Source organism: Brienomyrus brachyistius, chromosome 2 (genome assembly GCF_023856365.1).
Source record: "Brienomyrus brachyistius isolate T26 chromosome 2, BBRACH_0.4, whole genome shotgun sequence".
NCBI lineage: Eukaryota > Metazoa > Chordata > Actinopteri > Osteoglossiformes > Mormyridae > Brienomyrus > Brienomyrus brachyistius.
In genome coordinates, this window is record NC_064534.1 from 19,274,374 (window position 1) to 19,295,413 (window position 21,040).

The window sequence follows — 21,040 nt, forward strand, 5'->3', positions numbered from 1 at the left end:
CATCGGCTCAACCACCCTTCCATCCATCCATCCATCCATCCATCCATCTTCCAACTGCATATCCGTGTCAGGGTCATAGGGGTGGGGCCGGAGCCTGCCCCAGGCAGCAGAGGGCACAAGGCAGGGTTACACCCCAGCCAGGATGCCAATTTGGACTCTACAGCTTTCTGGATTTCACAGCCATTTATCAGTGCTTGTTTTCCTCCCGATGAAGGAGACTGACAAATTCAGAGGAAGAATAACAAAGAGGAGGCAGATTTGACAAGATGGTGGTGAGACAAACAACAGGAAAGAGTGAACGTGATAACAAGGTTATGTGGATGATTGGAAGAAGAATGTGCATGTGTCTGCTTCAGAGATCTCCCATGGGAGCCTGCAGCAAACAGCTTCCCTGTGGCTCAGTTCTGCCTTTAAAAGCTCCTTCGGCAAACAACATAATTAAATTTGTGCAATTAAGCACAGATCAGGGCACAAATAAAGAATTTCCTTGACATGTGCAGACTTAAACTCTTGTATCTGTACCCTTAGCAATAAATATCATAAAAGCATTTGCTGATAACAGCATGACGCGCTCCCTTTCTGTCACTGAACATGATTAAAAAAGACATTAAGCCACAATAAACTGACAGTGATTTGCCCCCTTGTAGAAAAATATAGTTTGAACCTGGAGAACACCTGGAGAACCCAAAAACACAAACTTCAGGAGTATTATACAGTGTATAAAACGTCCCTGTCCTCCGAGTGACCAAGTAATGACCGGAGAAGAGATGAACTCTACCCCAGAAAGCAGTGCTGTGAGCCAGTTCCCAGCACAGGCATCTCCTTCCATGAAGTTCCCAGGGGTCTAAACTCTCCATCTTCCTGCTCTGAGCTGCACCCCGTGTGGGCGTAACATTTTTCAATTTTTTTCCTCTTTCCTTTTTGTTTTCAGGTAGTGCCGTTATCACACACAATCAGGCCTTCTCCGCTGGCCCGCTCAAACGCAGGATGTTTGACACTGCGATTAACAGCGGCAGACAGACCCCACGCCGTTGCGCCTGGGCTGTGGCTGAACCACCTCTGACGCATCTGACACTTTAAGAAAAGCTCATTTCTGTGATTATTATTTCAGCACTTCACCATATAATTAGCTGATCATCAGTAACATATGAAATGTACGTGAATAATTACGTGAATAATTAATACGAAGCATTTAATGCCTTGCAATGCATATCACTTACTAGGCCAATCCACTCCCACACACACACACACACACACACACACACACACACAGGTTTGTAACTGCATCTTTCTGGGGACTCTCCATTAATTTCTATGGGGAAAACTCTAATCCCAACATGACGACCATAACCCCTACCCAGCCCTAACCGTAACCAAACCAAATATGAGACTTTTGGCTTTTTTTGATAGCATTCACAGATCTTTGTGGGGACCAGAAAAAAGGTCCCCACAACATCAAAATAAGTTTTTATTACCTTGTGGGGAACATTTGGTCCCCACAATGTAATATAAATCTAATCCACACACACACACACACACACATAAACACACACACCATACCCAGCTGCGCTTCCTCCTTAGCGGAACAATGTGCGCCTGACCTAGATTCTAATAGCAGCCCGATCCGAAATAAAAAAAAAACAACTTGTTAGAATTGTGTTTTTTTTCTTTTTTCCAAATTCCAGTTTTGCTAGCTTAACACGCTCCATGCTGGGAATTTTTCAGCGCCGTTGCGAAACCAGACAGTGTGAGGAGACACACAGATTCCCCGTCTTCTCCCCTGCAGTTATTTTTCTCCTGCTCGACAAAAGCCGTGACGCTCAGTCTACCTAAGTGTTCAATTAGGTTTCTGGTACTTTTTGTTCTTGGGAACAAGACAGCAAACCTGTTACAAACACAGCCACAGCGTTTCGGATTTCAAAGGAAGACATAAACAGGGTCTTATGAGGATGCAGCGATGGGGGCTCCTGTTAAACTGCTCGCATTGTGAGCGCGTCTCTCAGCTGAATACATTCTGCCCCTGCATCTAACATTTAGAGATATTACTTACAAATGCCACCGGTTCAATGTCATTTTCTCATTGTCATATATAATTCCATAGGACGATGTGAAATAGAATACTCAAAATTACGACGTCCTTCACAAAAGGAAAAATACTATGTCTCGACCTCGCATGAACTTTACCAAATTGAGGCTGATGGGTTTGTTAAGCTGTGTGTCTGCTGTAAACCTGAAGGCCGGAGCGCAGAACACCTCAGTAGAAGTGACCCCTTCAGCGGCATTCCACTGGAATGCTGTGCGTCGGACACACTCCACTGTGAGTTAAGCCATCACCGTAACAGGCCCCAGTAGACCAGCCATCCTGAGAGCAACTGTATTAGCGGGCAAAATCAGATCAAGGGATATGCCTGCTAATCCATTTCACTTACACTGCAGCCATTAGGGACTGCAACTGAACGGACTGAGCGGCCAATTAAGGGATGGAGAGGCAGATTATGGCATTCAAGAGGCCTGAACACCTTTCTGGGAGATCAGTGCTCATTCGTCTGTTTTCAGATCCACTACGTGCACCCTGGTCAGCTTCAGCTGAGCCATGGAAATGAATTAATAAATGAAGTACTGAACTCCTCAATTTTAAGTCACTAAGACCTTTCAAACTCTGTATATACCCTTATTTTACATTCTATTCTATCACATTACATTAATATATTTTTTAAAAATACCTGTTCAATGTGAACATAATGTGAAGACATCCTGGGGCCAAACTTAAAAGGTAAAGGCTGTGAGTTGGAGGGTAGATATAAGTGGTGCCCACAAATCTTTAAGCAACTTCTGCCCACAAAGATCCTATAAACATCGTGGAGAGCCCTCAATTACATGCGATGTGATATCTGCAGTAGATGTGCTCAGACAAAGCCAACGATGAGGCGTCGCTGGGAATCACTCAGCACCGCCCTGGGCAAAGCTGAGCCAGTTATCTGTGTCCTTCTGCAGGCTTATTGCATCTAAGGTGACTGATGTTCCACGTCACCCTAACGTTAATGCTGCCAGCGGCTCTTCTCGATGTCGGCAAACGTGTCAGGAAGGATTTCTTGGCTACAAATTAGAAGGTGCATAAAGACTTTGCACATCGTTCTTAGGGTGAAGTACAATCAATATTAGCAAGAATGCCTGTGAATATTTATATATTTACAAATATGTAGTTTAAAAAAAAAAATACATAATTATATAATATTGCTAATTCTATATCGTGGTTAATACTAGACTCTCTCTTCTCTACAGAAGCACACAAAGTCATAGCAAAAGACATATGAAGGTGAACACAAGGCTGTGCTTAGAGTGTGTTGAGGGCTTTGTCACAGAAATGGCCACACCGATGGTATTTAAAAAGCAGCCCTCGATGAAGAGGCTGGCCATCATCGCTGAAGCCTCAGGGATGTCAGGAGAAACTCCCTTACGGTGTGGCCACCCCTGCATCCTGTTACTCAGCCACTCATTGTTCTCCAACGACTTCCTGCTCTAAGGAGATCATGTGAAAAAGACAAACTCCGGAGTGTAAACAGAGCGTGGTGACCAAGCTCACACTTTACGCTTTCAAGTCCATAGTAAAAAAGCCAACTTAAAGCTTTCATTTTTTCCTCACTACTGATGAGGTCATTTTTAAATGTTCCACTTGCTGACTTGTGAATTCCTGACTTGAAAGGTATTTAAATTAATCATCCTTCGCGAAAATCATTGACCTATCCCAGAGTAAGAATTATAGACAAAGAACTCCCTAACAATCCAAACTGCCTACCCAATAAAAAAAAGAGACTATTGCCTGTCTAGCTCAGAATTTGCTGTTGAATAAATACTTTGGTGCACAGCCACAGTTTTGCCCCAAACCGTAGCAATAAACAGCCTTTATCCATCATCTTCATTCCATGCCAAGGTAGAATTAGCAAACTGGAAATAGCTTTAGTTGAAGAGTTTTAGACTTTTTTTTGCTGACAAACCAAATAAAGCCACACAGGAAACCGGCCTCTCTTTCCTCAGTAAATAAAGACACAAGAAGAGAAAGGAAAAAGGGAAGAAGAACTGCAAGTAAAAATGCAAGTTGGATTAAAGCTGTGCTGCAGATGGCCTTCGACAGAGAAAAGAGTCAGGCGGACAGCAGACATCGCTGCAGGAGATAGGAGTAACTGGAAATAGGACAAACAACAGAAAAAATATGCATTAGTAAAACAAGTGCAACTTGCAAGAAGAAAAAGAATCAAGACTCGCTAGATGAGAGGCTGTATATGAAATGGAAAATGCAGATTCAATATTATGAACAGGGATGTTGCAATGTAACAGAAATATGTTCTTCCATAACCATATATGGTTGGAGTATGGTTAACCATTTCCTTGTGGAAACAACTGCAAAATACCAGAAATATAAACCCCGAATTTAACACATGATCATGGTCTACTTCAATCAAAATATAAATAAAATATATTAATAGTTCCTATTAGAAATAAATTAAATCACTCAGAACAACAAACTGAAAGATAATTAGTTTTTTTTCCCCCAAGAATACACACAGTAATAAATACAGTAGGATGTATATGGATACATTTATTCACAACATGGCCAATAGGAAAATTCCAAATTAATGCGTGTGGATTGCAATAAACAATAAATATAATAAAAGATAACTAGTACAACACCGGTAGACTGACATCTTCAGGGTCTTATCAAGATCAAATAATGACACATGGTTACATATACTAGTTGTTCTCAAACCAGGCCTCAGGGACCCCCAGATAGTCCACATTTTTGTGGGGGGGGGGGGGGGCAATTCAACCAATTCAACAAAAAGTTCACAGAGGCACGGAAGGGAGCCCGCACCTCGAGCCAGCCATTAAAATGAGGTGGAGTGAGGAGAAAAGAGCCAGGTCAACAAAAATCTCATACTGATATAGAATGGAGGCCACAACTCAAGCCAGCCATCAAAGTGAGGGTAAGTAAGAAAAGCGCTCTGACCATAACCCCAAAATGCCGGTGGTGGCACAGTGTTCCCTGGGGAATTGGGATGGACATACAGCTCCCCATCAAAAGTTAATTCACTGGAGTGTTGATCCCTATCTGGACTGACATGACAAAACAAAATGCCTAAGGGCCAGTGGTAACAGAACCGAAGCTAGACTGAGAATCCATATGCCTTTAACCACACCATGCTATGGCAGAGATAACCAACAATGATCAAGAGAGCAACCCCCCAAACCCCCCACCCTGGACAGTAATCAGAAGACATACAGAGACACAGATAGTGTTTACATTTCCGTTTTTCGTGCATAATGGCTATGATTTTAAATGATTTCTTGCTCACATCCATAGTACCTAGTGTTTCATGGATTTTATTAGTATTTTATGTTTGTATGAATATTCCCAGCATAAATTCTCTGACTGTCCAAGTACATGCCCAAATATATTAAACTCAACTAAATTACTATTGTACAAATCCCCAAATTTGTAGGCTTTACTGTTTTATACAGAGATTATTATAAATCAGCTAAATACAGTCCAGTTATAAAGGACGTCATGCAGAAACAGCACGACGGAAACATCAGTTTACATTTGGTTAAAACATTTGTGACTAAGATATGAACTTAACGAAGGGTGACATCTTGGGAGATGTTAATGCCAAGAGAGTACAAGCAAATCAGAAGGTCATTTTATTTAGTTGCCAAAGTGCCAAAGGACAGAGTCTGAAGCTAATTTAGTCACTGGCTCGTTCAATACCCAGAAACTGTTTCTGAGTAATGCCTGCTTGAATGGATTTGGATTGCTTTTTTGTTAATTTATAGATATTTTGCCTCAAGACGTAAGGAACAGAGCAGAACTTCAGCGTGGGCCTGCTGTGTTTCCACCAGCTGTTACTTGGGAAAATTTCTGGGTCGATCATACCAACATGTCAGGTGTAGCACATTAGCTTTTCCAATGACGTGCTTTGGATCGGTTCATACATCCCGCTCTCCGATGTTTTATACGTGACTGACACATCCAGTTTGGTGAGCAGAATCATTAAGACGCGTTAAAAACACTCTGAAACCGATTACTGAAATAAAGGCAGTGTACTGCATTTTGAATTTTTTTTAATAAATAGAAGGAGAGAGAATATGATGTAGCAACCACAGCTAGGGTCATTTAATACAATTAATATGAAATGCACATATAAATACCAAACAGGCTTTACAGGTATGAGGAAAGAATTTACTGTGACTTCTTGTGAATATTCTGGACAAGTAAAACATTTTAGTCAATGGTTATGTAAAATACATAAGTTCTAATGTGAAGTGGTATGCTGTAAATGTTTAGCAGATAGCTCAATTTTTGTTATGATCCTTTACACAGATTGACACAACATACTTGACTTGTGATGAACAAGCACAAAACTAATTATTCTGTCTAAAAATGACTGTAACTATCAACTGTTAAATTTTTACTCAAAGCAAGACGAGTTCAGTATTGCATCTGTTATCAGCATCGTATTTATTCAGAAGACTGTTTAGGAGATAAATGTTATTATCAAAGGTCAGCCAGCAAATTTCCTGGGACAGCAGACAAAAAATCTTTGGCTCCTATATGTACCCAGGGCATGTATCCAAAGCAATGATCTGACCACATGGTTTGAAAATTAAGGATATTAGCTGATGTGTCTCTTAGGGGGCAAAGTTAAGTGACCATGAGAAAACCTTGTCAGGTCCCCAGAGAAAGGGTAATGAGGTCATTCACACCTACACTCACATACTTCCACACACTGATACAGAACAGCAATATATATATAAAGAACAGGATGGAGTTCAGAGAAGGGCAAAGCTGTTGATCCCTGACTTTAAACCACGAAGAAGATTATAAAACCTTCAGGTGTGTAACCTTAGCAATAGAAACCTGAGAGAAGATTTACCTGGAAAATTCCCAATCTTAAGGGCTTCACAAAAGTACATCCAGCTCTCTTCAGTTCAGTCTGTGTTGAACTAACCAAAATACATTTTTAGTTTGACTCCAGAGAGTACAGTACTTCAGCCAAGGTCATAAACATCTGGTAAAGGCCAAGATTTGTAAAGATCAAAACTCTGCAATCATTTAAAACAAGCTACTGCATTACAGTAATATTTGTAACATAAGTTTTCTGATAAGGCCCAATCACAAGCCTACTGTTTTTTGGTGAATGTTCACTTATGTAGGATTCAAAAGTTAAACCTGGGAAGATTCTTCTTTCAATGTTTACTTACTAATGTTTACAAACCGATGAAGATCGGATTTATAGAAGACTAACAATTTAAATAGCATAGTTGTGCTTCTTATAACCTATTTGCATTGTATTGTATTTAGGTTTATAAGTGGTATGAAGCCATCTTTTCACAAAAGTTCCTATTGAGGCTAGATGAACTAATTAAAATGAGCAAACTCTACAGGAAGACCAGTTCATATTGTTCATATCTCATAACACAATCTTGTTTGATGCAACCACTCATTTAAATTAGCTAAAAATAGCTTTTGAGGAATTAAGGAAGTGTTAATCCTATACTAATATTGATTATTATTATAATTATTCCAGATGTCCCTGAAATAGTTGGCATGCTCCAGATATCACGGGTCTTTCAGTGCCAACCACTTGCCTTATTCTTCTACCTGCAAGCATGCAAACACTTTCCGTTCCAGCCCCCTCCTCCGAGACTCTTGGTTTCACCACACTCAGCTCCACCCTCACCAAGTGGCCTTCACTCCATCCTGCTCATTCAACTGCACCGCGTTAACGCTGAAAAAATACAGAATTCCTCTCAAGCGGTCTCTGCTGGCCTCTGAAAGTACTCTACAAAGGTCTGGATTTTCCCAGGCCTCCCACATCTTGGAGAGGAAGAGGAGAAAGCCAGAATAGTTCTATAGAAACTGGAATATAGCAAATATGAGAACCAGCCCCTTCAGCGTCGCCTCTGCAGGTGTCAAAACACACCTTGCACACTCACAGAAAAATGTTATTGCTCAATCATGTGTCTTTTTTTATTTTTCTGCTGAGATCTCTCATTTTCGGCACAGTAAAATCATTAGAGACAGCAGAGTCTTTGTTGTGTAAATCATTTTGCCTAAAATAAAGGTGCAAAAACACAACAGCATAATAAAGCATAATGAATGAGATACAAGTTTCAATAAATAATTTATTTTTAAATAAAATGTAGAATCAGTGGAGTTATGCAAGGGAGATCCCATGGTACTTTGCAGGATAAAATGCATAGGAACCTATTTTTTAGATCCTATTGAGTCCTCGGTAAGATTTTCAAAGATTCTGTAAAAAACATCTGGAAAATGAAAGTCAGTACAGTAAATGTGATATTTGTACAGTACTAAGCTCATTTTATCTAAGAGATAAAATGCTATAAATGTTCCTTTCATCTGGATGTCTTAGAGAAAAATGGGTATAAAGGAGGGATTATTTCATGTTCAGCTCTATCCCTTGTTAGTGCATTTAAATAAAATGTAATTTCAGCGTTTCAGATATGGATTTCCATCCATTTTCTGTACTCCCTTGTCCTATTCAGGATCAAAGGGGACGGGAACCTGGACGCTACAGACACAAAGAGGATCAACTCAGGATCGGGCAACAACTCACAAAGCCATGGTGTCGACCTGAACCCATATGTTCAGCAGTGCTGATCACCGTGCCACTGCACCACTCCAAATATATACATATCAAACCTCAATTTGGTGATTTACCCACATCTAAGAAAATGTTTCTGTTTTATTTCTGAAATTTAAAATTACCCCGGAGCTTGGAAAGAACAGCCAGCTTTACTCAAAACTTCTCAGTGTAATGACACAAAATAGAGTGACTCGCCACTGAAATATAAAAAGACAAACTGGTGTATGCTGTTTTTACAGAAAAGCAAAACGTGATATTTCTAAAGATCCTGGCTCCAGACTCCAAACTAGTGAACCCTGTTGCACAACACAGAGTTTTTATTTCTTTAATCACATCAGCACAAAATAGCCTGCAATTAAGCCCGTAGCTCCATTAGTAGAAAGACTATAAAATAAAATAAAGGGCTGATGTGATGTCAACGAATACGACCAGCCGGGGGTATGGGGACCTGGGCACTTTTAACTGAGACCTGTCATCAAAGAGAGAGACAGCAACGTCGTCTCCCAGAACGCCACTCGATATGCCAGTCGTGACATTACTCATTCATGGCGACAGCCGCTGAACAAGGCCTGCTCTTATTTTCCCCAGGAAACCTTCGGAATGAATCACCCAGTGAAAGCTATTTCCATTTCTCGGGTTGCACTGCTAACGTTAACGTTAATTTTACAAGCTAACCCCCCCCCCCCCCAAAAAAAAAAAAAACCCTGCCAAAGCACTACGCTTTGTTAATGTAAATCTGAGAGGGAAACATTCTTATCTGATAAAAAGCACACAGAGTAATAAAATGATGACTCCGTAAATAATACAGTTCCTCCAGAAGAGGTCAAGTGGGAGGAGCCTACTCAGCTTTTTAAGGTCGCCACAACACTGGTTGCTAAGCGAGCGACGGAAGCACTTCAATCAGCTCTGAAGCCTTCCCTGAAAAAGGCGTGAGATCTGGCAACTGATAACACTTAGGCTTCGGGATGATCGAAATGTCTCCCCTCTGGGCTGTGATCTCAACAGCCACGGAGCAATCTGTTTTCTCAGCTGTTAGCTTACAGCCGCGCAAACTAGGGACAACATAGAGTTAAAGAGGTGAGGCTGAAGAGAGCAGACATCCATAACAAGTGTATCTTCCCCCAGAAACACATCCTTATCTAAGTTCATCAGCACAGTCATACAGCACTATAGCATGACTGTACCACCAGCAGGCTGCTGTATTCTGCTCACATGCAGAGGAAGGACTCGCAGTCCTTGAAGGGAAAAATAAGACACAGCATCAGCAAATCCAGGATGTCCAAATGTTGCGTTCTGTCCACTCCATAAATTTGCAGTCAACAACAGTAATACAAATCTGTACCTTTAAGATGGGACGTTGGCCAAATGATTAAAGTAAAAGTCTCTCCATTCATCGTGATTTTTATTATATACCTGTATTTTCTTCCCTAACAGAGTTCGATCCTCATAATTGCAATCTTGTCTTTCAGTTTCTTGGCTGTATTCAAGTACTAAAACAGAAGCTTACAGAGGCATCACCTTCAGAGAAACAGATACCATGACTAATCTGAGCGGACCTCCTCTCCAGGTCCTGGTGTCAGCCAGCACGGGAGTAAATATTAACCAAGACTTTCTCAAGGTTGTTCATCCTTCATCTTACTGTCAAAGTCTGCTAGTCATCTAGCTATCTGGGCTTGCAAATGCAAATTTAACCACACAGATCACTAGGTAGTTGAAGGAATAGTTAGTAATTAATAACTTTCTTACAATAAAATTACAAATGTGTCTCATGTGTTCTTCCCTGAACTCATGCGATTCATCTTAAGGCTGTACATATTACAATTTTAGCAGGAGGAGTTGCATGTTTATACATCTGCTGACATTTTTTTAGTCTGCACACAAGTAGTACAGAAAAATCCCAATGAGCTTGGCACAGATACATCTCACAGAAAGCACTCCCACCCCAACACAGAGGCGCAGTCCTGCGCTAACATGAACATCCCCGCAGCAGCAACACAGAAACTCAGCCCCACACAATCCCACTCCAAAAGGGATGCAGCATCACGCAGGTGGCTGCTGTGTCCGACTGTCATCATTCCTGATGATACATCCACTGCACTGTCTCTGTGGAACTCTCTATTGGAGCTCCACCAATCCCTCGTGTGTGGAATGTTGGGGAACCCTACAGAGTAACTCCAATGACATTGTGATAAGCCTCATGAAATGCAGACTGCTATAAAGTTTAACTTGAATGAAGACTAACACAGGTATGCTAGGGATCAGACAGAAGGTCTGAACTGGAAAGCAGGAGTCCAGTGATGTTCCTCCAATGGTAGTGAAAGTCTCTGTACAGAGGGTGTTGGATCGTTCTCAGTGATAATGTCTCACTTTAAGGAGACATATTAAGATCACGTTCCCTAATAAAGCAGCGATACTGAGAAAAACCATAGCTAAATTTAAACCCTGCTCGCAGCTTCCCTCGTCGATTGTCTCCTGATAGCAGTCAAGTGATGCAACCCAGAGCGCAGAAGAGGTAATGCATCATCCAGAAATAAACTCCAGACCGCTGTGGCGAGTCCTGAGATGTTCCGAGATGAACGGTATCATCAGGTGATGTCACAGAGACCCTTTAGGGGAAATACCCTATACATGCACACACCCCCATGCTTCTACCTGCATGAATGGTGCCACCTCACTTCCTGGACTCTGTGGTGCTAAAGGAGTGGTTCTTTGCTTCATAAGTCATGCCGAGACCTGACTCACTGGTGTAGTGGCAAGCCACTGTGCAGTCTGTCCACATTAGCCACAAGGTGACAGAGATACTCATTTGCACTTCTGACTGTGAGTACTTCCCATTGACACTCATTATATGGCCATTAATGAGTGAACACTGTAGCCAATTGAAACATCAAAATAAAAAGCACCAACTCGGGGAAGAAAAAGCAGCAGATGAAGTTGCAAAGGAGCCGTGTTTTTATGGATGTCCTCCCAATGTCTTTCATGAGGCACTATCTTTGCAGAGGCAAAAGTCGTCTTCACAAGGGTAACACAACCTGCAAATGCAAACAACCGCACACAAAACAAACACTGGGTGGCTTTTCTTGTTCACCTCATTAAGGCATTTTGGGATAGTGGTAAAGCAAATCTCACGAGAAGATACCAGCAGAGGAGACTTTTCATACAATGTCAGAGGGAAGGTGACTGAAGCAGACATGTACTGGAAGAGCAGGGACAGTCCAGCATGCTAAAATTTCTCCAGCACCTCCTATTAGGTGCCCTGGCAGGGTCGCACGTTCAAAGAGCAATGTCAGCTTACAGCACATGGATATCACCTTTTTTCTTGAACAGCTCCTACTGAAAAGTGAGACTTCAATTCTAATGAGCAGAATTCTCCAACAAGGTTCTCAAGCATAACCACAGAATGTAATAATATACTTGGAATGGTGACAGTACAATGTATAACAATATAGCATGTTTGTGATTAAACAGACCACCAGCCAAAGCAACGGACATGCTGCAGTAGGGATCTGGGTTCAATCCCAGCCATGATGTGTTAGCTATATAGGCTTGAATTTCTAGAGAACTTCTGAGGGGCTAGACAGCCAAGTAGTACTCCCTGGCTTTACAGTCTACCATTGGTTTGGCAATTACAGGGCTTTGGGTCGAACTGAAGCTCTCCCTCCAAGCATTTTACATCATAGAAGGAACCCCTCTTAGTCGAAGAAGAGCAGACCACTTGCGAAACTTTTCCTGAGTTCATACGGTTGTCATTGGTTGAGAGGGGAAACTAGGAGAAATAGGATAATTGGCCATTCCAGATTGGAGATAAATGAGGGGGAAAGGCATATTGTGCAATTACATTGGAGTATGCATATCAAGTTACATTTTCTACCATTTCTCACTGACTGTATTTAGCAGCGAGTCCATGGACGTGTACGAGGCAGAATCATTAAAAAAAATAACATGCTTAAAGTCAAAGTGCAAAGAGCACAAGCTGTCCTTTATCAATAAATCACTGACTTGTTCGTGGACTGCACAATGTAAATCATTAACAGCAGTACTGTCACAATCAGTGTAAAAAAGATTTCTAAAAATCAAAACTACTCTTGCTCAAACCAGGGGGATTATATAAAAACACAGGAAATGTACAGTTTTGGATAGAAATCAATAATATTTTGGCCTACAGCCTCAATTGCTGCTTCATAAGAAAGGCTTTCACAATGAAACTGTATCTCCAGCAGAAAACTTGAGAGGTTGAGATCTATGGTATTAACAGGGTCTACATGTGAACCACCTAAATTTACATTTCAGGAAATCGTGATGGTCGCTATATGCTGAAAGTCAAAATATATGCATGTTTTGCAGTCACTCACATTATCTGGCAATGAGGAGCACATCCTACAACCTTTGATAAGCCAATGTACAGGAGAGCGCTGTGCATGGATTCACAGTCTTCTTCGGTTTTGTTCCAGTCTCTGGGGAGCAACCCTGATCTGTCTGACCCAGAGGCACTCAAATACTCTGGTGTATTGAAGCTAAACAGTACTACCGCTTTAAGTAATTAACATTCTTGTAAAAGAGTTCCCAAAAAAGGTGACAGCTGCAGCCCTTCACTGGGAGACCAAGCATCAGATCAGCAGGATAAAGCATCTATGTAACACAACAAAAAATGTTTGTTTTTTGGAATTAAACTGCAAAGGAAAAGGCATGATGTAAACAGATGCGGGGAATACATGTTCAATACAAAACCAAGCTCTAAAAAGTTTGAATGAGAAGATAATTTCATTTTAAAGTCATTAGAAAATACACACATGCAAGTAGTTTTTTAAAAGTCTTTTTTATAACTTTACTTGGTCTATATACCTGCCAAAATTTTCCATATTCACTATATATTTTAACTGTATGGCTGTTTCTGGTTAGTGTCATTCTTCCATTCCAATACTGTAATTGTACATAGCATTTCCTATCTGTTTTTATATGAAGTGGCCATCTGTCACCCTACATACCATATTAAATGCTTTCCTGTTACCTTTATCTGTTAAATTTTTGCCTTCAAGCAAAGCTGACTTGACTGATCACGGAAATGCAAATTGAAATAACCGTCAACAGGACTTAATAATACGGACTTCACACAAACTTGAGGCAGCTTATTAAACGCATGTTAAGTTATGCGTCCATAGCAACAGTAATACATAAAAATCATAATAGTGAGCGTCATGCTGTGAAAATTCATGTTGAACCCATCAACCGCATAACTATTTCTTTAACTACTTTAACCCGCAACAATAATCGATCCACTTTATTCATATCTTAAAAACATCGTAATTTCAATTTGCGTGAGACATCATAAAAAATACATTTTGTATTAATTTAATCTATACTACGTCTGCACATGAGCCGAATTAGAACACATTTTATTTAAATCTTTCTACATAATTTCCTCTAATTTTAGAGATGTTTAAAAAACAGTTGACCTTGAACTTCTAAATGCGGAGCCAAAGCCATCGGCACACTTTTTAGAACAACTTAAATGAAAAAACACCTTGGGGATTTTGCAATCTGCGGTCTGCTAAATGCAGCCATTATTCACTGTAAAACAAGCAAATAAATATCTAAATAACTCATTTTAATGCACGAAGAAGACATTTCCCTTGTGCATTCTATGAAACCTCCAAAGTGCATGTACTATTTGGCTTTAATTAAATATACTTTTTTAACTTGAAAGGGCCACTTAAGATGACAACAGAGGAAAGGGAATACGGTGGTTTAATCTAAGGCAGGTACGTCTATATTACAGGGGATTTCGCTGTTTTCCAGAAAAGGTTATACTACAGTGATGTACACAAAACTGTATACAAATAAGAGTATGCGTGCTGAAGGAGGTGTGTAGGCAGCAATAATTGTGTTTATTGCAAAAGGGATCCTCTGTAATTTAAAAACTGCAGACTAATTAACATTTCGTAGTGAAATAACTGGTGGCTTTTCTTTTTTTCTGGCGGCGACTGGAAGGAGCGCATGTCTGTAGGACACCTCCGTACACCTCGGACTGTCCCTCCTATCCACCCCTCGGACGAGATCCGCGTCTCACGGTCCGGACTGTCCGGCGGACTGCTAGCGAGCCGGCCATCCACTGAAAGATACCGCCTCTGGAGATGAGATAGCTGCCGCCGCGGCTTTTTGTGGAGGGACAGACAAGTGATCTGGCGGGACGCTTCACACACACACATATACATATATGTACATATATACACATATATGCATGTGTACATACATGTGTGCATGTTACGTAACACACATGGCATCATACTGCGTTCAGAGAAAATGTCGGTGTGATCCACTAGCAAATCAAGCTACCTCTCATATTGAGTATTAATTTTACTTAGTTCGGGGTTATCCGCTGTTGTTATCTATTCATATCTTCCGGGTCAATTCGCCAGTAACATAAAACGAAACGTTAAAGACAACTATAAATCCCCGAACGAAACAGAAAAGTGACTTTCGGGCAGCTGGAGCCGGCTAGCTGGCTAATCAGAGCGCATCCCGACACTAGCGGGAGAAGCTCTGAGGTACCCAGCCAGCTACCGATGCCACTCACCGTAGCGCTGCACGTCAGAACCCGACACCGGACCCAGCTTAGCACCGTTTGCTTACTGCCTAAACAGTTGGTCTGAACGGCGCGAAGTGCGCGACTAAAGTTCGCGCAGGCATCCCCAGCGCGGAGCCGGTTCGGCGGTTCTGATCGACCGTGGGATCGATGGGCTGCCCGATCGCCTTGACAGCAGCTGCTTTTGTAAACACGCGCCAGAGGCGCGCGGCGTCCCTCGCGGCGTCGCGCGTGGCAGACTTCGCGTGCGGTCCGGACCCAAAACGATGACGGTAAACACATTTTCAGAAGAGAAGGAGAACTTACCCAGAGGTAAGAAAGGTTTAGTTTCCATGTCTAGTCGGTTAGCTCATGCCAGCTGATGTTGCGGCCAAAGAAAATGAAAAGGTCTTATCGAGGGAGAACCAAAATGATCCAGAGGTTGACGGCAAGCGTGTCGGAGCGGAGCCCCGTTGTGTCAAAATTCACTAAACTAGTTCTGTATGTTTGAGCTCTTCTCTTACGCTCTCCCTCTCGCTCAACTACTATTCCAACCACTGGAGCTAGATCGCAAAGGGACCCTCCCAGGGGGGACTCCCACTGCCACATGCGCTCACGCAGCGACGCGAAACAAGCGCTGCTCGTTCATGATTAACCCATGTAAGTAATCGGCTTGGAGCGCGCATGCGGTATGGACGCTTTTGAACAGCTCTAAATCAATTTATAACTTAAATATTAACTATATATCGAAGGAGTATAAAATTCAGTTTTCATTGTACAATTAAAACAGTACAATTAATAACTTAAACTGAAAAAGTTTTAAACCAAAGCAGTTTAAGTCCAGATACGTTCATTTCGGCGAATTATTTAAAAACTATGGATATTACTGTATTCAAGGAAACAATTCCCCAGCAAAAAGAATACTGAAATAATGGCATTTATATTAATAAATTATTACTGCCAAACCGGCAATTCAAATCAGAATTTATTGTGTTTCTTATATTAATTGGGTTTGAGTTTTGTGGATTATAACATTTTCACAGAACCGGAGAAATGAACAGTTCCGGCTTTTATCGGAAAACTGTCAATTTTTATTTCAAAAACCGTGGGGACCGGCTGTGCAACTGTTCAGCTGCGCGAAAATATGAAATAGTTATTCAAGTGTCCCTGGCTAAAGCAAATTTGCAAGCAAGCACACAACCAGACGGCGATGAAAGCGGTTAAAGACACTATACTTGGCCATCGGTGTGGATCTTAAGGAGATTCCTAATAACTAAGGTGCTGTTATTCTTTTATAAGGTCAGGTGGGTGTGTGGGTTTGGGGAGGGGCTATCTAGTCCAGTATGTCCTTTAAGATTATGATATACTAACAACAAGTAATTAACATGGGCAGGAACACAAGGCAACGACACAATAGAATATGCAAGCAGTGTAGCCTAGTGGTGACACAGAAGGCCAAAGCAACCCAAAGAACCATTAGATACTTGACACTTATTGCTCCAGACAAGGTGCTGAGGCCAAGTCATTTGGCCCCTTCTCCTGATACTTACCCAGGTATTACCAACAGCAGTTGTCATACTGCAGATCTGGTCCATGCACTGTCTGTCAGTTTAGTTTTCGCAATAAATCAGTTGTATACAATCAGTCGTAATTTGAACAACTTAAGTAACTGAGTTAACCAACGAAGACATAATCTGTGTATTTATGTTACTGGGTTACAGGTGTTTATTATGTATTTCTGTGACTGAGAGGTCAAACTGAAATCAAATGCTTGGTGAAAATAAATTTTACTGACAAGCAGGAATAACAAAAGTGATGGCCATTCAAAACTACACTAAAAAATATATTTTGTGTGTGTGTGTGTCTAGAGATATCGGTGTGTGTATCGATAGTATGGTTTGTTTTGTTTTTGTTTTGATAGATAGATAGATAGATAGATAGATAGATAGATAGATAGATAGATAGATAGATAGATAGATAGATAGATAGATAGATAAAGTTTAAAGGCTTAAAGATCAGCCTTCTGCTGAGATGTAAACCCATCCTGGAGGCTGGTAAAGAAATGACTACCTGTTTCTTTTCCATGGAATATTTGAAGAAGCATGGTTGCTGCATTGGAGCTGGGGGCGTAATTCATGATTAATGCAGCGCGAGGCTTGGCTAAGATCAAAGGCATTTATTGACGCTGCGCAATAAACAGTCAGAGCAAGAATAACTCGTTACATTTGGTGCAGCAGTACAGCGGAGGGGAGTCAGTGAAAGAAGGCTCTTCTAGTCACATCGGCAAGTCACTCACTACTGAAGTGGACCGTTGACTAGTCAAGGACAAGTTACCATATGGAGGATTCTAGCTTAGAATTATACAGGGCTGGTTTTCTTCTTGAAGGATCTAGGTTTTTCCGTGTATGTTTGTGTGTTTCTACTTTATGATAAGATTATGATTTTGGCCATTTACCAGGTTTTTCTAAAGATCAGCCATGTAGCCACAGGAACAGATTTTGGGCATTGTAGTAATTAATTAGTTTCTCTTGAATTTTTTTTATGAACTAAAAGTCCTTTCAAATATGTTAGATGAGGGAAAATGTAAATATTGTGAACCTGCTTATTCTTAAAGGAGGAAGGGTCCTTGGATTTTATTACTTTCTAAAAACTGAACATGGCAAAGGTAAAGTTTTTGAAAACAGGAGCTATAATCCGACTATGCAAAAAAAACTATGCAAAAAAACTACCAACACTATGCAAAAAAAAGTCCCACATGAATATATATTCCACTATTCTGTGTTTAGAATGAAAAATAATAAGTATATAACTATTCAGTCAAGTCATTTATTTTCAGGTACTGCATTGTTCCTCTAGTTTCCACTAATCAATGTCAGATGCAACAGATTCCTTTAAAGTTTCCCAATGGCTGGTTCTCTGGCCTCTACTACTAGCCCTGGCAGCTTCGTCCTGCTCGGCTGTGATTAATAGCCGTCTGACCTTTCACTTTTTTGGTATAAATCTCATAGGCCCTTTGGTCTAACCTGTCACACTCACTCAAGAGCTCACTACTCACACCATGTCTTCACACAGCTGTGTGTAGCAGTCCATCTTTATTAGCTACTCAATGTCCTGCACTTTAAACAACACGGTTGCATCATGGAGAGACCACCATTACAGCTGGCCCTGAATTATGGTGACAATCGGCCCCTTTATCAGTTCATACTGCGCTAATGAGCTGTGGCTCCGTCGGAACCTTCACATGCCTCTCATCAATAACAATGATTATTGTTCCTTTTTGTTAACTGTAACAGTGGTTAACCAAGGGATAAACAAAGAGAAACGGGAATAAAATCAAAGAAAGAAAATGCAGTATTTGTCATAATGGTTCAACATCAGTCCTTCGCGTAACACCTTTTTGTTTTTCTTTTTTCTGATTGTCTACTCAGGTTTCATTTCCCAAAACAAAACCCCGCATCTCACCCACAAGATTTGGTTTGAAAAAAATAAGGTACATTGTTCGGTAATGCCTGAGCCAACTGTCCTTATGAGCAGTATTCATAGCAGCATGGCTTTAAATACATGAGAGGGAAGATTTGTGTGAAACACCAAGAAGGTTTCCAGAAAGGAGTGTCAGACAGCAGGTAAGAAAGGCTGGATCTGTGCTAGGGTGAAGCAGCACGACAGAGGATGGATTCTGAGGGTTTTGGTGGCAGAATGGGTTTGAGGCAGTGTCTTCAGGCTGTGGCATGGGCTCAAAAGATCAATAGAGGTCCTGGGTTCACATTCCATGCCTGGGGGTCAGGGTCCTGTCTGGAGACAGCCCTGATCTGGAGGTCAGCTTCCCTTGTGGAGGGGTGAGTGTTCGCCCATGGGGATGGAGGAGAGACTGGCTCTTGATCAAGAACAGACTTACCAAGCCAACCGAAAACAACAATGAAGTGGCTATCTGTTACCCAGCGGCTTGGATGAGAAGATGGCCCTCAATGGACAGTGCTTGAATTCGAAACCACATGAGCAGTGATGATTCATTTAAAAATAAACTGGTGGTCAGTAAAACAGAGATTTGACATTCTTTACGGATTCACAAGACTCTGTGTTGCTGGCCCTTTTGAGGGAAGGTGAAAACTACCTTGTAGGAGATTTTCCTGATATAAAATAAGAGGCAGTGTCTCACACATATTCCACACTGTCAGATTCAAAGTGATTATGAGAGCAGGAGTTAGGAGGCTTATCTAGAGATTATGGTGTATAAATAAGGTAACAGATGAGCTGGGAACTGGCCACCCAGTTTGGGTCTGTGTCTACGATGTGGATACTGAAAAATATTTTCATAACAGTTTCATAATAGATTAATCCCTAATGCTCAATGCCTGCCATCAATATTAAATATTATATGACCACTGGTTTGAGAGTGACAGAGATAGCATTTAAATTACTCCACGGGCTGCCTAGCAAGGTAAATCTGATGGCTGTAATATCAACACTTTCCATACATAGTCTGATAAATCATTCTTTAATACTGTATTAGACTGAAATTGGCTACATATAGATGCACCAATAAATCTCGACTATTCTAGACATGTGATTTTGTTACTGCTGAGGTAGGAGGTATACAAGGCTCCCTTTCCATCAGGTTAATCTGGTTGCTGGCAGGGAGGCAATTGTCTTTGGAAGGCAATAGATAGCATGCGATCTGTGGTGTTTTCAAAGGGGGGCGAAATTAACACGGACCACTCTATTCTGGCCCTCTGGGATTAGTGGAACAGAGGCGCAGATGCTGCTCTTTGGTGCAGCTAAGCTATGTAGAACTTGGGCTGTAGAAACAAAACCACAGCAGTGTTAGTGTGGAATAGGTCTCTGTTGTCATTTCATCTGTAAAGGATATGGATGGCAATACATCCATGATTGGCATGACCCTGATCCTCTCATGCCTGTGACAAGGAACATAATGACTAATCATTTTGTTATGTCCGTAACTAATGCATGTATTCTGATATACTTTGTGTGGATAAAGAGTCCTTCTAAATTAAATCGTGTCCTCTTGCTTACACAGAGGGCAAAGCTTATTGCCAAATTGGCCTCTTTGAGTATAATGCATTGACAAACTGAGCCGTCATCCAAGAGCGAGCTGGCCGGGGTTCAGTGGATGTTCCTGCTGTCACCTGACACTTCTCAGGCCTCTTGAGCAAGAATTCAAGTCAATGGAGCGTGCTGGAGAAAAACGGTTGGCCTAATGGGGCCAGATGCATCCCCGTGTTGTGCATCAGAACTCATTAGCTCCCGCATCCCTGTTATGGACGTACTAGAAGAATGCCTTGTCTGGAGTCGAGGTGCCTGAAGATGCTGGAGCTTTCTGTCAGTGTCATTAACACAATGGTAATTTGATTGGGCCACCTGGCACCTCAAGTAAGTCATTGGTTTAGCAACTGAATTGTAAGCGTACATAGCTTTGAGCTTTGTATTTCAACTCAGATCAAGAAGCTCATGCATGCATATATCCTAAAATAGTATGGGTGACAGAACTCCAAAGAATATTCAGTCATAGTACTGTTATTCATTTTTAATTCCAGCATGCTTAAAAACTGGATCAGATTGGCAACCAAAAGTAAAAGAGTGAGTGTGCATTTAGCAAATTAAAAGGATACCACTTTAGAGATAGTCAATAGTCTGTATTTCCAAATCTGTGTGATACAATATCTGTTGTGCTTTAATTTGAAATTAAAATGCAATTTTAAGGAGCTGAATACTTTGAAAACTGAACTGACAAAAATGATTTTGTTGAGGAAGAAGGGTGTAGGTTGCCTGGAAAGCAGTGCTCCCACCAGCAACGCAA

At 41.2% G+C, this 21,040-nt stretch overlaps 1 protein-coding gene and 1 long non-coding RNA gene across 2 annotated transcripts in view; one reads left to right on the forward strand and one right to left on the reverse strand.

Moving 5' to 3' along the window:
• Nucleotides 1-15,839, reverse strand: part of rxrab (retinoid x receptor, alpha b) — an 81,826-nt gene extending 65,987 nt beyond the window's left edge. Inside the window, exon 1 of the mRNA XM_049002569.1 lies at nt 15,553-15,839. Within this exon, the coding sequence (XP_048858526.1) occupies nt 15,553-15,580 (28 nt within the window). The 5' untranslated portion in view covers nt 15,581-15,839. The remainder of the gene's footprint in view (nt 1-15,552) is intronic.
• Nucleotides 14,767-20,238, forward strand: LOC125725937 (uncharacterized). The gene is made up of 2 exons (XR_007387784.1): nt 14,767-15,558; nt 18,654-20,238. It is a non-coding gene; the product is annotated as an uncharacterized LOC125725937 (long non-coding RNA).
• The last annotated feature ends 802 nt before the right edge of the window (nt 20,239-21,040 follow it).